This window comes from Ictidomys tridecemlineatus, chromosome 1 (assembly GCF_052094955.1).
Source record: "Ictidomys tridecemlineatus isolate mIctTri1 chromosome 1, mIctTri1.hap1, whole genome shotgun sequence".
NCBI lineage: Eukaryota > Metazoa > Chordata > Mammalia > Rodentia > Sciuridae > Ictidomys > Ictidomys tridecemlineatus.
The window spans coordinates 170,251,258-170,268,587 of record NC_135477.1 but is presented as its reverse complement, the minus strand read 5'-3'; the positions used below and the strand labels follow the sequence as shown (position 1 = coordinate 170,268,587).

At 38.9% G+C, this 17,330-nt stretch overlaps 1 protein-coding gene across 15 annotated transcripts in view; it reads left to right on the top strand.

Annotated features, from left to right (window-relative positions):
* Positions 1 to 17,330, top strand: part of Ebf1 (EBF transcription factor 1) — a 400,988-nt gene that overhangs the window by 22,791 nt on the left and 360,867 nt on the right. For all 15 annotated transcript variants that reach the window (XM_078051753.1, XM_078051755.1, XM_078051738.1 and 12 more), the window contains exon 6: positions 2,088 to 2,156. In XM_078051753.1, coding sequence (XP_077907879.1) covers positions 2,088 to 2,156 — 69 coding nt within the window. The remainder of the gene's footprint in view (positions 1 to 2,087; positions 2,157 to 17,330) is intronic.

Genomic DNA, 17,330 nt, shown 5'->3' with positions numbered 1-17,330 from the left:
GAGAGGGAAAGAATCCAATAGGGTTGTTGGAAGAGGCCTGAGAGAGCATTTCATCCAGGTAGGACCTTGTGAGAGTGTGACCACCAGGGACTTGCATCGTTCACAGGCGGCTTTTGAAAAAGAAAAAGGAGAAGAAATAGGCCCTTCCCTCCATCCATCCTCCCTCCCCCACCAACCAAAATAATGGAGATTTGGGCTCTGTTGAATGGCCTGGCTTTGGAGACTGGCTGCCTCTACAAAGTTCAGGGCAGATTTGCTCAGACTTGGAGAAGAGGTAGCTGAAGGAGGCTGGCACAGGGATTGGTAGTGAAGTTGCCCTTCTAGGGCTCATAGTAGGCCAGGCACAGGGCACAGGCTTTATGTCTTGATTCCATCAAATCTGTGCTTGAGCACTTAGGGGTGGGTGCCCAAATTGCCCCATTTTACCAACTAGAAAACTAAGACTGTGAGGTGAAGTCCTTTGCTCAAGGCATCATAGGTACCTCTGTCTCATTCCGGAGCCAGCATTTCTAATCTCTGTTGTTTGGGAGTTTTAGCTTTTAATTAAAAAATATATATATATATATATATATATATTGAACATGCAACTCTGGCTACTTGTGCTTCCTACTTTCTTTTTCCCTTATCTGTTTCTTAAATATCAGGACACTTTAGGCTTTCCATACCCAAAGCAATGGTATAGCAGAATTTAGGCCTAGGGGAAATAGTTTCCTCTGAATCAGAAAGGGAAAGGGATCAGGTGGGTGGAGTGGTTTTTAGCTGGGCTTTGACAAAGGAGATAGAATTCTTACCATTGCTTTCTGAGGACATGAGGCACAAACAAAATTAGCTGATTCACTTTCTCTGAGATATAGTTACAGTGGGGAAAGAGACTTCCCAATTTTGGTGAAAGATTCCCTGTATAGAATATTTGTGGCTCCCAAAATTGAAGTTCCATGTTTGATTCTCTCCAGCATCTTTCTAAATTTGGGCTGCATGTTCACTAAATGACAAGTGTGTGTTTGTGTATGTGTACACCCAAGCACGTGTAAGAGGGTGAGAGAAAAGTGCATATTTTGCTTGTGGTGTATGGTGAAGTCTAACCCTTGGATAACCTCCCCACTTTAACTGAACTAATATGTGCTTCCATAGTGTAACTCTGGGTGTAACCAGCAAGCGGACACGTTTGTTATTTGCAAAGAAGTCTCCAATGGATAGTTTTCTGCTGGCCACGGGTATTTTCAAAAACACAAATCTTTCATCCTTTACAAGCTTCTCAGTTTCAAAAAACACCAGCAGCCTTGAGGTCACAAGTGGGTAGGGTTTGGGTTATGGGTGCTTTCTTTGCCCATGGCTTTTCTCTTTTTGACCTAATCAAGAGTGGTCACCGTCAGGGCTGTGCTAACTTGGGATGCACCGTCCATACGGTTTCCAGAACACTTAAGTGGTGGCCAGTGTTGTCCCCCAAACCTAGAGGACTGTGCCTGTGAACCCCACTTTCCTTTATGTTGCCTTTCCCTTGTCTTAATCATTATGTTTTGCCTTTATCTTCATGCAGATGATTCAAAAGCAAGCAGTTACTACTTTAGGATTTGGGGTAAGGCTGGGGTTGAGGGAGATGCCGCCCATAAAAGAGAACGAAAAAGAAAAAGGAATCCACTTAATACAGAGTGACTGGAGGGGGAGAAATCACTCATATCTCATTATTGACGCGTTCCACACAATTAGTGTGATCTTGAGGGAAGAACGTTCGAGCCACCCACAACCTTGACTATTCTCATTGGATGGATGTAATAACAATGCACTTCACATTGAACTCTGCCAACACTGCGGGCAGTGATGGAGAGACCCCATCTTAGGGCTGTCACTCGTGGCTCGGGGAGAGCCCCTCTCCCTCCCTTCTCCTCTGTTCAGGGAGAGGTTAAGCCTGGTCATTAACCCATAGGTGACCCAAATAGAATTTTCTGTCCCAGGGATCCGTTGATTGCCAGGTATGGCTTTGTGGTAATTCTAGCATTTGCAACCCAGCAATTTGAACCTTCTGTCTGCTTAAATGATGATTTTACATTGTAATGATTGTACTAAATCCTTTCGCTTTTGCTCCACAGCCGCTGTTGTGACAAGAAAAGCTGTGGCAACCGAAATGAGACTCCCTCAGATCCAGTGATAATTGACAGGTAGGGACCACTCTTCTTTCCTGGGATTCTTATTCCTGATTATAATGAAACACCTGCCAGTGTGGCTCGTGGGCCAGGGTTAGGAATTCACGTAGCCGAAGTTTGCCTGTTGGTCCTGACTTGAGTTGCGCCGAGTGATCGTGATCCCTGGGAAAGCCATGCGGAATGTTCTTTGGAGGCCTGTTTCTTGGATTGCTTCGGTCTGGTGTCTGATTCATGCTCCTAAAGGAATATTTTTTTCATTCCTGACTTTCTGTGGCTCAGTCCTCATGCTGTGCCAGGAAGCTTCAGAAATAAAATAATAATAGTTTGTGATTTATGAAATGTGGTTGGGTGCTTATAAATATTTAACTTTTATTTGAAAAATGTTTGAATCATTATCACTTTTAGCTACAGTAGTTCTGTTGGACGTAATCCATCTACATTTTAAGGTTTTATTTATGCATAAAAGCAGTTTAAAGAGATCTGTGAACCGAGATTTTCTACCGTTATTTTCAGGGTTTGATTGCAGCTCATACTGTATTGTACGTTGATTAATTTATCCTGCTTGTCTTAATTATTGTGTTTTTAAACAGATCCATATTACTAATCTGACATGACCAAGTAAATCACTGTAGAACAATAAATCTGTTTTAGTCGTTCGGTGCAATTTTGAATCAGTGTGTGCACACATTATGCAGAGTTGCATTCCAAATATTCATTTTACATTTTAATTATTGAAATTCATTGTATGGAAACATGTATGATAAACCATTCGTTACATGGCATTACTCATTGGGAGTTAAATGGCCTGGAAGCTTTATAGATACTGTCAGTCGGCAGGCAGGAGACAGCCAGCATCCTCTGCTAGTCTGAAAAGTCTTGCTGATAAGACTGACTGATCCCCTCCTTGAGGAAATCAACAGTCACACAAAAGTCCCTTTTGGGGTTATGGTCCTATTGATTTTTGATGACAGCAGCAACTACCACCAAAGAAATAAACCACTTTTTGTCTTTCAAATTCTTCACCTCTTTTGCGCTTCCATTTATGGTTTTGCAGCTGAAAAAAAAACCTCGAGGTTTTGCTGTATCGTAACAATCAAAAGATTGTTGATTTCAATCTATGTGGTTCTTTAGACTTTAACCCAATACCAATTGCCAAGTAGCTTTATCAAAATTACATTTCAATTGGATTCTTTGATAAAATACCTCTCCCTTGTAGTCATTAAAAATACAGGTGTGACTAATAATATATTTGATTGAAAGTTAAGCGATGTGAAAGTTTTAACATACAGTGCCGTTGCGTGCTGCCTGTAGAATTAGGGACACGTTTATCTGCCAGAGCAGGTATGCCATTCAAATAATTGCTTTTGCTGCCATGGAAGATAAAAGTCTTCAAATGAATAAGGTCAAAAATAAATATAAGCTTTATGCTGTTTGTTTCCATTAGATATACCTCTTCAAAATACCACTTCTTATTTTAAGCAAGATTTTCCTTACCCTTTTATTAAAAAAGAAAGCGTTCTGATCAAAGGACTAGCCCAAATAGTCCTCCAACTTTGAAACTCTAAGTATTTTGTTCTGCCACACGGTTCCTTTTGGTTTAAATGATGACAAGGACTTCACCTTGCCACCCGCAACGAAAACACTTTTTTGCTTGTGAATGGGTTAAGCTTTTAAGTTCTTCGTTTGGTTTTAAGCTGTGACTCTGATATAGAAGGTTGATATGACTGTGGTTTGAATAACATTTGATTTGACCTGTTCCTGTGGGCTGCGATGGCTAAGAAACTTGACTCAGCAGTGCTGTAATTAGCCGGCCCGTGTTTTTGAAACAGGATTGTGTTACCTGGATTGCATTAGTGTGGCTTCTATTGCTGCCGCCTCGCATCTGTCCCAGTAGGGTACTTAAAACCTTTTCTTGGCTGGGATAGTTCAAACAATTTAGGCAAAATAAGTATGCACTTTATGCTGTTGGTGGCTTTAGAGATATTACTCATGACATTTATCCTTTTCATTTTTCCCTCCTTTTGGTTGGACAAAGTAGAAACCACTGTGTCGTTAATCTTGGTCTCTGAAGGTAGGAGAACTTTAAAAAACGGCTGGAACACAGTGTTTGTGCACAGGTCCCACCATATGTTCCTTTGCTGCCTCTTGCCACCGTCTCATATGAACTATCTTTTCATGCGGCGATACCAGTTGATAGGCAAAACCCCATTGAGCTATTTTTATTTGCATCCGAGTTTTCAGAATTTATTTGTCCTCCAGTCTGCCAAGGGTTTTAAAAACTCTGGTCCCGTCTGGGCTGATATGTGAAACTTCCATTTTTAACAACAACAGAAAATAACAACAAGAAAATAATGTTTGTGAAGAAGGAGGTTTTTCAGTTCCATGAAATTGCTGCAAAGGAAGGAAACATGATGGCCACCGTGTTTGAATTTCATAGTTCTCAATTTCATTCTATATTACTGATTGCATAATATCTGTTACGTGCGTAGAGTCTGATTTGCTTTCAGATTTATGGATGCAAATCCTTGAATATTTTGCAAAAATAGGCTAATGGGCCTGCTTTCAGGAGCAGTAGTGACTGTTTTTACAAGATGCATACAATATGTAATTATAGAGCTGAGGGTGCAGGCAGTCATTGCCTTGGGATTTAGCATAGTTTTCACACGCAGTCACCTTTTGAGCACCAATAATTTTTAGGTTCCTTGCTTGTCCTTCGGAATTTGGAAGAACACTGCTATTTTTATCAGTCAAAAGACTTTTAGCAGTGGTTATTCAGGAAAACTATTTATAGGAGAGATAGAAGACGCTTTCTGGTCATACAGCCATGGTGCAGGGCAAGCTATTTCTGTGTTTAATTTTGGCTGCATTATTTGCTGTCAGTGATTTGGGGTCATCAGCTTGGAATATTTTATCAAAAAGTAGAGTTAACAAAATCAGCAGTTGTGTCCTGGGACTTAGAAAATGAGTTTCTAATTTCTTCCAGTGGCATGCTACAAAGTCAGAAAAATAGGACCCAAATTCTTTTTCACTGTTGTGATAAGTTATCAAGTCACTTCAAAAAAGTTCATAGAAAATTTAGGTAAAAGGCAGGAAGTGTACATCTGGAGTTGACTGCTGGGATACTTTTCTGCTAGATGCCAAATGGCTTGAGTATGAATCACAAAACCCAGCCTGTGCCCAGTGATCCAGATATTTGGGCTGTGCAGACGTGGGAAAAGTCAGATGTGTTATGTTTAATAGCCGATGACCAGAAACTAATAACAGCAAATTTCATTATCATTGAGGTAAAGGGCTATGTGTGGTAATTATTGTTAAAGTAAATAGCAAAAAAATGACTTCCAGTTATTGAATTAAGGTGGAGATTGATTTAACATATTCACACACTAACTCATATTTGAATTTAAAAGGTTTGCAATAAAAATCTGTGTTTAGAAATTGAATAAATTGTAGTTTTATTACTACATTGGATATCCTTGTGTCCTAACCTTTTTCCTTGGAGTTATCTTAGTTCAATAAATAAAACCTCATTAGACTATTCCCATTTCAACGAGTTTATTAAATTTTGCAGGAGTAATTAGCATAAGCTGTGCTAATTTTTCTGGAAGACTAATGAGGGAGGTTCTTAATTAGGTTTACTTTGTAGGAATCAGAAAAGATGATAATGACAAAAGTTACATAGGGAAGTTTGAACTGGGAACCCAGTTTTTTTTCTGAACCCATAAAAAACTTTCCTTTTCTATATGGAAACTTTTTTTTCTTTTAATATACCCTTGAAATGTATATATTAAAAGCAAAGACTGCTGTTCTGTTCCAGATCTAGTTAGTTAAGATTAGCTTCCTTACTTGATTCATTTCACAAAACTCTTTATTTTCCTAAATTAACTTTGAGTGATGACAAGGATGAATACAGTCAGTTTTACAAAACCATTTCTTTCTCTGAATTGTACTATAGGGTTCCTTTTACATAGAGTCCTGATGTTCCTGACTAGAGTGCACAGGATGGGGGAAGCTCAATATTTATTTGTTTGTTTTTTCAGTTTAGCACCAGTGTGATTGATGAAATAGTTGAATCACTAAGTAAGGACAGACAGTGGGAACCCAATTCTTGAGTTCTTTGTACTGTGGATCTTTAGCTCTTAACAACGGAATTTTTTTTTTAAAAAATGGATAGAAATAATAATGGATGAAATTCCTTCCCAAATTATGTTCTCCTATCTCATGTGAATTGGGTTCACTTCTTTCAGGGTATAATGTGAATTGAGTAACTTGTAAGTTTTGGGTTCCTCAAAGCCAATATATTTTTTTAAAGCTATTTTTTAGTTGTCAACAGATCTTTTATTTTATTTATTTATATTCGGTGCTGAGGATTGATCCCAGGGCCTCATATATGCCAGGCAAGTGCTCTACCCTTGAGCCAGAGCTCCAGCCTCTCAAAGCTAATATTTAAAACACAGATTTTCAAAGTCTGTCAGCTAATATACCTCTTACAATTTGGGGTTTGCTTATGATAACTTTAAGATTTGCCATGTCTTTCTTTTTTGCATATAGGAATCCCTATATCTATGTGTATATTTAGGTCATGTGATATATGACATTTAAAAAATACACAAATTTTGTAACATGAAAACCCTCTTCTGTTTGGAATTACTTCAGGCCACACATACCCTGGGCTCCTCTTCCCAACACTCCTCATTGCCCTGCCCCACAAAAAAAAAAAAAAAAAAAAAAAAAAGAAAGAAAGAAAAGAAAAAGAACTTACATTTGTTTTTTTTTTTTCATAAGTGTCTAATATCTTCTTCATCTAGATTATTTTTAAGTAGGTAACACTAGTTGGTTTATTTTCTGACTCTTGCCTGAAATAAAATGCCCAGTAAGGAAAATATTAGTGTTTTCATTTTACCTGTTGATTTTTTTTATGATGTACATAATTTGAACACAACACCTAACCATGTTAGGATCATGCAGAGAAAAAGTTTTACTGGGAACCCACTCTTCATCCAAGAGGAAACAAGTCAGAACTAAGACACTTCAGAGGAGTGTAGTCTAGTCTTACTACTAGGCTAACTTTTTTGACTAAATTGATCCTGATATATTTATATCACATGTATGTTCACCTGTAAACATTAGTAAAACTTTAGACTTAGGATGCTTATATGCATCTTTTACCTTTAGACAGGGTAGGGTAGATATTCTCCTAAGATGGTGTCAGCATTGGGGCCCCTCAACAATTAATGACTTCCTTCTGTCTTTTATCATCAGCAGTTAATCCCAAAATCCATCAAAATGTTCTTTTTTTTTTTTTTGCCTTCCTTAAAAGTAAAGTCTTTAACTAACATGAACATGATGATGATACACTTTCATTAATGTTGCAAATGAGGTTTTTGGCTAGAATTTCATGACATTCCATTGTCCTTTCAACTCTTGATTATTTTTGTCTTCATCCCACTTTTGGAAGGACCAATCACCAAACATAATCATTGTGCACAATACACAAACAGCTGTCTGGGTTGCAAAGAACCAGAGGTGTGAATGCATTTCTGAGAGTTCTGATAAACCTTTTTTACCATCTCATTTTCTAACCTTGACTGCTAGGTTAAAATAAAAGGAAGAGGAATTCACTCTTTAAAATTGCCCCAGGCAGAATAATTGCTGTCCTTTTGGTTGCTTTGAGAGGTTTGCAGTTTTTCAAAAGTGGAAAGCCAGCATCGACACAGAGCATGAATTTATGGTTGTTTATTAACCCTCGTGTGCATAAGCATTTGTTTTCTCAGTGGGAATTCATATGTGATTATTAGCAATGAGACTTATGTGAACAAGTATCATTCTGAAATTTATCACATATCAGATAATACTATTCAGAATATGAGATGAGCCTTATGCATTTATGTGCAGTTTGCTACTGTGATAAGAAAATAACTAATACAATAAGCTAATAGCAGTCTATATTCCATTTGCTATCTGCTATTCTCAAATACACAACCAGGATACATTAACATGCATTTCAAATATGCTGACAATATATCATAATGCAAAGTACTTTTACATGGTATAATACTTCTGCAGACACTGGATAATGAACAACAGTGGTTTTCCTGTAAAGGAAATAATGGTAGCAACTTCCAAGAAATGTATTTAACGGAGCTGCAGAGAATCAGCAGTGTGTATGTGTAACATGGCCTGGGTGTTGGCTCATGGTGTGGGTTTTTATCCTGTCATCATAACTTTGCTTTTGTAACAGTTCTGGAAAAACACAGAAAAGCAGTACAATATCCCCTGTGTGTCACATTAGCAACTCTGCACAGTTAGTTTGTGATGATAATATATCAGTATATTAGGCACGCTTTTACTTTTCTAAAAGAATCACTTAGAATTGAAGACAAAACAAAACCTCCCCAAGTACAGCTCTCCATTGATAAAAATTCTCCTCATATTCCCCTAATACCTGCACCCTGCCAAAGTCTCTAATAAAAATTGACCAGATTTTAAAGACTCCATTTAGAGCTTCCAGCATAAATAGATGGCATTTTGGTCATTTTAGATTGCATGAGATGTTATCTAAAATAGACTACCAGTTCTGTTTCTTGCCCCTGTTCCCCATCCCTTTTTTTTTTCTCTTTTAAAACTGGGAAATTATACACCATCCAGAACAATATAAAAGTGACTCAGTACTCCTATTGTGGTTGATGAAATATGGTGAACAGTACAGTCTTGTCTTTGGTTGCTTTGCCTTTAAAGGTGTGGGAGATGAAGATAAATCTCCCTTGCAAACTGTTTCTCCAGTTACAGGCCTTTGTCCAGAAGCAAATGAAGGTTTTAACATTACAGTACTTATTATAATAGAATTTTAATTGCTCTAATCCTGCTAAAGTGTGAAGCTCTGTGTGTGTGTGTGTGTGTGTGTGTGCGCGCGCGCGCGCACGTGCATGCACACACAGTCACATGTGTGTGTATTCTTCATAGGAAGGGAATCAAGCCAAAATAACACCAGCAGCAGCAGCAACAACAACAGCAAACAAACCTGTCATATTTACTTTGGGGGAGGAGTGTCACTTATGTTAAAGGATGCAAACTTAATGAAACTGACTCTGGGTAAGGAGACAGTGGCGTTTGGTCTTTGTCACATGTTAACTCCACTTTCAGTGGGAACAGTGCTTGGGGAATTTTCATTTTTCAAGGTGAAGTGCTTGGTTCCAGTTCCAAACATGCCCTGGGCCCTACTTGTAATGACTTAACTAGACAAGCTGGCAATTATATAGCTCGATCCCACACAATAAACCCCAAAATGGCACTCGGTAACTATACCATCCTGCTAACTGTTTGAGGCACAATAGTTTTGTAATATAATATAAAGTAATAGTGTTAGCCAACACATCTTTAATAAGATATTGTTCGTGCCTTTGCCATATGCTGCAGAGCTGCCTCTCACTCGGTGGGCCTTTTGATTCCTCTCAATAAGATTATTTCAAATACTCTAATCCTGAATCATTGACATGAATACAAAAGCCTAGTGACATCTAATAGATGCCTCTTAGCTTTGCTTTTCCTCTTGTTCCTTTCCTTTTTCTTCTCTTTTTACCTGACAAAAAGCTTATGGACACTTGGGCTCTGTCTCTCAGTAGCAGCATGGGGGGCTCCTCATGAAATATAAAGGAGGAAAAAGACTGACAGAGGCCCGATAAGCTACAGAGTGAAGGGCCATAGATTAAAAGTAAATGCCAGTAAATCCTACTCTGTACACTCACTTGTTCTTTTATTGTTTTCTTTAACACTTTCAGTGCCAGGGCCAGGAGGGAAAGAGAAAGTAGTAACCCAAGTGCCCATGAGCTTTTTTTTAAATCTGGATGTGGTCACTGTACATATTTTATGGGGCTTTAGCAAGGTTCTTAAATTTTGGTTCATGTAAAGGTGGTGCTGGTGGATTTGTTAAAAAAAAATGCCCTTTAAATCAATATCAGGACTCCCTCAGGAACTTTTTTTGCTCATTGGCTGCTCCGTTGACCCAGTATTGACAGTGAATGGGGTTGGGTGGCTGGGTAGGTCAGTAGGAAGAGTGTCTGTCTGTGAGGGAGTGAATATTGGGGGTGCAGAGCCTGATATTTTCAAGGTCGAAAGAACTTTTTCTTCTCTTTTGTAAAAAATGAATTGAAAATTACAAATGCGAAATGTTAGGGTATTTTGCATCATGATATTAGCCCCTTCCTCTTCCGATGGTATTGGTCTTGTTTGTGCCGGATTGCTCCGCCTTTGCTGAATGGTGCACGCAGACCTAGCCTCTGATGGTTGGCCGAGGAGTTAGCACTGCAGGTAGATGCTTTTCTAATGATTGGAAGGTTGCTCTCCTCTCCATCCTTCCCAAGCAACCATGACTGGAGGTCTTTTTCACTCTATTTGCAGATCAGAATATCACACTCCTTGCAATCTATTTATATTCTTCAGTAGATAAATGATGGAGGATTTCCCCCTTTAAAATATGCTTCCCATTCATTAGCATTTTGATCTCTTAATAAGTTATCTTAAAATATTATTTTTAATAGTTTTGCATGCATTATTGACTGAAGTTCCCTCACAAAATGAAGTTTAGTTTGAAGAATTCTAGACCTACATCAGGGTTGGTTTCACATGCAATGCACATTAACGCTTGGGAGCGTGAGCACATACACATACACATTACAAAGACAAAACAGGCGATGAATAGTGAGCAGTTTTGTTTTCTAGAAAATTATTTAGAGAACAAAGTTGGTTAAGAATTATCTTTGAAGCATCTACCAACAGTGTGGAAAACTTATGCTCTTCTACAGAATCTGGATGCTTTCTTCTTTTCTTTTAATTTTTTAGTTGTAGATGAACACAACAATACCTTTATTTTATTTATTTATTTTTATGCAGTATTGAGGATCAAACCCAGTGCCTCACACATGCTAGGCAAGTGCTCCACCACTGAGCCACACCCCCAGCCCCACAACCTTAATGTTTTCTTAAAAACCAATTCTAATTTCAGATGGGCACCATGCATCTTAGAATATCTTCAGAGAAGCTGAATCCTCTCTCCTATGACCATAGGACTAGGAGTGCCCTGCTTTGTTGGTCCATATGATCTGTCAAGACCGGCTTCCAAATTCAGAACCTTAAAACAAAACAAACTTAGCTACTGTCAGTTTATAGTTAACTACATCTCAGTGGTACTGGAAAAGTTTTAGAGCACATTAATGGCTCATATAATTCTCTTCTCACAAATGGACTTCGTTTGTGAGATCTGTAAACTGAGGCATGCAGCCTAAGGGACTTTCCAATGTGTCAGTGATAAAGCAAGTCCTTAGAAGCCCTGTATCTACTAATCCTCAGCTTGAGTTTTTTTCCTCCTCCATTGCTTTCCATATTTTGTAATGTTTCACTTATTTTACTTGACGACCACAGTTCATTCTTTCTGTATATTTTCCTAAACTCATTCATCTGACCAGTTTTCTTAGTTGATGTCATACTTTGTTTTTTGGATTAAAAATGATAATAAGATATATCAACTGTTGTGCTCATTGCTGGAGCAATGGGAATTCAGGTGTCCTCAGGTAATTTGATGAGAGAATTCACTGTATTTCAATGGGAAGAAATAGGCACTGAGGCAGAGACAAATGTGTAGAAGGCATAGCACAGTGGAAAAGGCATAGATTTTGAAGTCCATCCGCTGAGGGATCTAATCTCTTCGCTGCTACTTAGTATCTGAGCCTCAGGGAGTTCAGTTTTACCGTCTTTTATTTATTTTTAAAAAATATTTATTTATTTTAGTTGTACACAATACCTTTGTTTTTATTTATTCATTATATATGTGACGCTGAGGATCGAATCCACGGCCTTGCATGCGCTAGGCGGTGGATCTACCACTGAGCCACAATCCCAGCCTGTGTTTTACCGTCTTTTAAATGGGAAAAGTCATTTCTATTTTGAAAGATAATGAGAATTAAAATACCTAGCACTGGGCTTGGCACATATCAGGTGTTTAAAATTAGATAGCTCTTATAATCCAATCATCATATTCCATATAGATTGGTGTTTTTAATTGACCATCTCCATGGAACTTTTTAAAAACTTACTGAAGTTAATCATGGTAGCTGAGGCTTCTTGGATGAGGATTCATTCATTTTGTTCTTTCTACAAATGTTCATTGAGCTTCTGCTATAAGCTGTACACTGTTCTCAGGGCTGGCTCCATAAGGTACAGAGTAAAGGGCCATCCATTAAAAGTAAATGCTGGTAATATCCAGGCCTGGTTCCTGGCCTCATGGGGCTTCTCTGTCTCAGAGTTGACAAAAAGAAAATAAATAGATAGATAAGTTAGAATAGTAATAGCAAGTAGAAATAAAGAAATTGATTTTTTTTTTTTTTTTTAAGTAGAGGAGCGCTGAAGCTGCCTTTTCTCCTGTAGCCTGGCCAATTCCATGGCTTTAGTTCAGGCCTCTGAGGCAGTCCACATTTTGTTTAGGGCCTCAGGCTCTGGGGTCAGACTACCCTGGCTTCAAATCCCAGCTCTGCCAGCACTGTGGGACAGTGGGCAGTGTGACTTCTCTAAGGCCCAGTTTCCTCGTTTGATACATGGGGATGAGAGTGGTCGTCCCTGCTTTAGAGGACATGGGACATACATACACACACATAGAGCTCTCTTGGCCTAATGCCTGGCACAGGATACATATTCCACATGATGTGGCTGTTGTTTTTAAAATAAAGCCTGGAATGAAGAGATCGCCAGGACCCTTTCCAGCTGTGGAATCCTAGTTTTAGTTCCTTGTGGGACTGCCAAGCACAGCGAGGCAGATGGACTCTTTAGAAGGGAGACTGCTGTGTGCCCAAGAGGACAGTGACAGACTGGGTGGTTGCTGCCTATCCCCAGCACTCAGCACGGTGCCTGGCTGGTGTGTAATAAATAGGTGCTTGGGGTATGTTTTTGTGAAATAAAAAGGAAGAATGAAAGGGGCTAGAAATGCAGTCGACGACTCTGGTAGTCTCCTCTCTCTGCCTGAAGACCAGCTTGTTATAACTACACAATAAAGTGAAGCCGTGCTGCCATTAAAGAATGATGAGAAACAGAAAATGCAAGATAAAATATTAAATTTGTTAGACTTAAAAATGTTAATCTTCGCACGATTACCATGCAAATCTCCTCGTTGCCTAACTGTTTAATTGATGGAGTAAATCACGGAGCAGACACGTAAGTGAAAACCCTCTGTTGACATTCTCACAAAGCACATTTCCAAGAATATATTCTGTTAACTAGTGTGTCTATTACACACGCTAATGTGAATTTTAAAAATAACACATATCTGTTGCATCTTTAGCAAGTCAGCATCTTTCAGAGAGTTTGGGGGAAAACTTGAATATTTATTTATTTATTTTTTGGTAGGAGCACCTGGCCATTGTCCCATGATTATGTCAGATGTGAAATCTGTATTGAGACAGCCCATGTTTAAGCTATGCCTTTCTTTAGCATAATGTTAGACTTAAGAATTTTCCTTTTTTTTTTTTTTTTTTCCCTTTCAGGCAAATGTAGTATTGACAAGCTACGGTGGTGGCGGAAGGGTTAATAAATTCTCTCCACTCTCCCCACCCCATGTCCCCCTCCCCCAATCCCATCATGTGCCTGGTTGATTCTGAAAGAAGGGGCTTGAAGTTGCCCACAGGGCATCCCTTTTCCCAGCCTTCTCCAAGGCCACCTGGGCAGACGGGAGCTTGCCTTCTGTCCTTAGGACACAAAATCCAATCAGACGCCTGGTCTGCCAGTCTCTGACCTGTGAGCTGGGGAGAGGGAGGAGAAACAGCAGCGCTCATATTTGATAGGATGCATCTTTGTGGCTTTAGGGGGCTCTGTGACCACTGGAAGAAGGAGGTTCTCCCTTATTTTCAAGATAAGGTGTCATTCATGAGAGCAATGTGCTGAACTAATCAGGTTAATTGAGAGGCCCCCCGAATGGTCCTCAGCGAGCCCATCTCTCCTTCCTGTTCAAGGCAGATAGCGCAGTTCAGGCAGCTTACACATATTTTTGTTCTCTCCCCAAAGCTCATGAAATCTGTAGGCGGCCAGAGAATGTAGGCTCAGCTGATTGTCACTCAGACTGTGGGTTCTTATTGTAGAACAGCCTAACATTAAAAAATAAAATACAATAAAACAAGGAGGCCTTCTTGAGATTGAGAGACCGCATGAATGCCTTGGAGTGTCTGATACTTTGTTTTTTAAAGTTAAAATAATCTCTGTGTCTCAGATCAGCCGGGAAAGACTGTTGGTTGCGGAATCCAGATAGATTCTTCCCTGGCTGTTTTATTTAAGAGGGAAACTTTTACAATATCTCATTGTGGTGTGTCAGCGGTGACAAGCAGTTTCTTCAGCGGGGTTTCGATTCTGCGGCTTCCTAAGGGGACACGGGGGGCCCTGATGGCACCAATCTCATGGTGGGCCTCCCCCCCCTGGAGCCAAGTGGAGGAGGGAACCAGAGGGCTCAGCTTGAATTCCCTGCAGGGCGGGGGCTCCTCCTCTGCCTTCTCCACTCAAAATGATTTGTCATAGTTTAATTTTAAACACCGTCATTGACTATTCTTTCTTTCTACCCCACCTCTTTCCCCACTTTTTTTTTTTTTTTCCCTCTTGGAAGTTCCAGGAATGACTTTAATTATCTCCACAATCAAATTCTCGTTGCTGCCTCTGTGAAAGTGTGTAGTCATAGATTGCAGGGATTATTTTCTTTAGCACTTGGGGATAGAGAAACCGGTTGTTTCAAAATGAGAACCAGCTGGTTCCACAGAGCCCTCATTTAATGGGGAGCCACTCTGTACACAAAGCCTCCGCGCAGGTCAGTCATTACGGTCAACCCCGAATCAGCAGTGTTTGGTCTATCACCCTTTATTAAATGTCGAGTGAGGAGTGATTGAGCCGATATGATGATAATAATTTAAAAAAAAAATCAACACACTCTGCATCTTTAATTTTGTCTCAGCTAAACATTCAGGTTTGGAAGGAACGTTTCTCAAACTTCTTCCTAGGGTAATTATAATCGTAGGCCTGCTGTCTCATGGATGGCTGTGACGTGTGTGGAGCTTTAACCCTCTCTACATCTAGAAAATGAAATTAAGCTCATCTTTCAACATCATCTTTTATCTGACAAGCACAGTAGATAGATAAAAGGTAGATAGCCAGGTGGTGGGTCCCATTAATAGAACCGATTGGAGGGCAGAGATAACTGCTATTATCAGACATCTTTTATACCATCCTGTGAAATAAGAATGGGAGTGATACGCCATATATATTTTGCTGTCCTTCTAGCTTGTGGAAATTGGTTTGTTGTCATACCCTGTTAATCTCTAGCAGCACCAAATTCAATATGAAATGAGAAAAGTACTTCCACTGTTTGACTGTTTGAAATACTTTTGAAGCATGCAAAGAAGGAGGGGGGGGGGAGTATAAAAGACATAAAACCTCAGGAGATATTCACTTATGAGAATGATTTGTTTTCAGAATCCAGGTTGCATTTTTATAAGATAAACAATTTGGAGGGATACAGCATTTATCACATCAGAAGTTGAAGGTTAAAAAAAAAAAAAGACCCCACCTTTACATAGTTAAAAATCTAGTTAACTGGATTTTATCTCACAAATGTGAGCAATTACTTTGCATTATTAATAAAAACATGTGCCTTGTAAAAATCGCAACATATTTTTTTTGTACTGACATCAATGCAACAAGATAATTTGAAGAAAGACTAAAGATTAAGAAATTTATTTCCACAGGGAGTTTGATCAACAAATTGAGCCCTCATCTATGCACTTTAAATTATTCTTATTTTGGGAATTTCTGTATCAAAATATGATTTGGGTAAAATCTTACCTAATAATTTCTTTTTTGTTTACCAGCTACTTAATGTCTCCTTAGTTCAAACTATAATTCTATTATATATTTCCTGTATCTGTCTTTTAAAAAAATTCTGTGGGTTTTTTAATATAAAAAACAAATAACTGTTATATTTCCAGTCAGTCAAATTTGAACTGAATTTTACTTCCTGTTTCAAAGGTCAAGGCAGGCTGACCTCAACAGCAGTGTGGAGGCTGCTGAATTATTCATACCATTGACTTTGTGTCAGCTTCCACATTTGTGGAGAGGGATGTTTTATTCATTTATCTCATTTAGGGTTCTTCTCTGCACCTGTTTCTACCATTAAGTACCCTGTAATTTGCATTTGATGCTAATTTAGTTTCATATCAGCCTGGTCCCCCCTTGTTAATTTAATTTTCTAAGACCCTTTTCATTACAGTAGAACTGTTTTCCTCTTTAAAGCAAACATCTATACAAGTAATTGTATAAACTGCCTTTTAAATAATATCTTTTAGAAGAATCCATCGTTTAATTCCTTAATTCCTATAATTAGGCATGGTTTGATTAATGTTTCAAAGGGTTAAATTAAAATGCAGAATTACTCAAATACATACTTGAATAATTTCTTACGTGAGCAGTGTTAGCATCATGATGCTCCTCCTGATAGTTCTCCGAGCAGTATGTCTTAACAGCGGTCATTTTCTTTATTTAGAGTGCTGTTTAGTTTACTAATAGTTCTTTCTTTCAAATCACTGTGCTCTCAACATTACCTGTGAAACGTTCATATTTTCTTTCATCAAATTGCTGATAGGTGGTGGCTTAAAAATATTTCAGCAACATTAATAATGACATACCCAAACTAAGGAGGGCAGAATTAGGTCCAATTTTTTTCATATATCCTGGAAGTTTGTTACACTGAATTTCAGGAAACTGTGTTACATTATAGGTCTGTTTCTCTTCTTACCATTGCTTTTCTTTCTGTTTGATGCTCAGAGTTAGATTCTTGGGATTCTGTCAGTTTCCCAGAAATGGTTCCAGCCAGTTTTCTTTCATTTATATCTGTGAACCTCAGTGGGGTTGAAGTCACCACCTAGATATTGTGGAAAGTAGGAGTGTGTTGTTTGAAGAAGCCTGATTAAAATGATGGTGACCTTGGTGACTGACAATGGCCTTTTCCTGGGATGTCTGTTAGGAACTTGTTATCATGGGAACTAGCAACTCATATAAACCAGGTACGTAGCCTTCTGGTTGTTGGTCAGAGTTTCACCTCAGTCCTTTCTCTGCAGCTGCTTGGGGGGTACTTAACTCAAAGGGGTCAGTATTCTTCTAGGCTCCCTCAGTGGT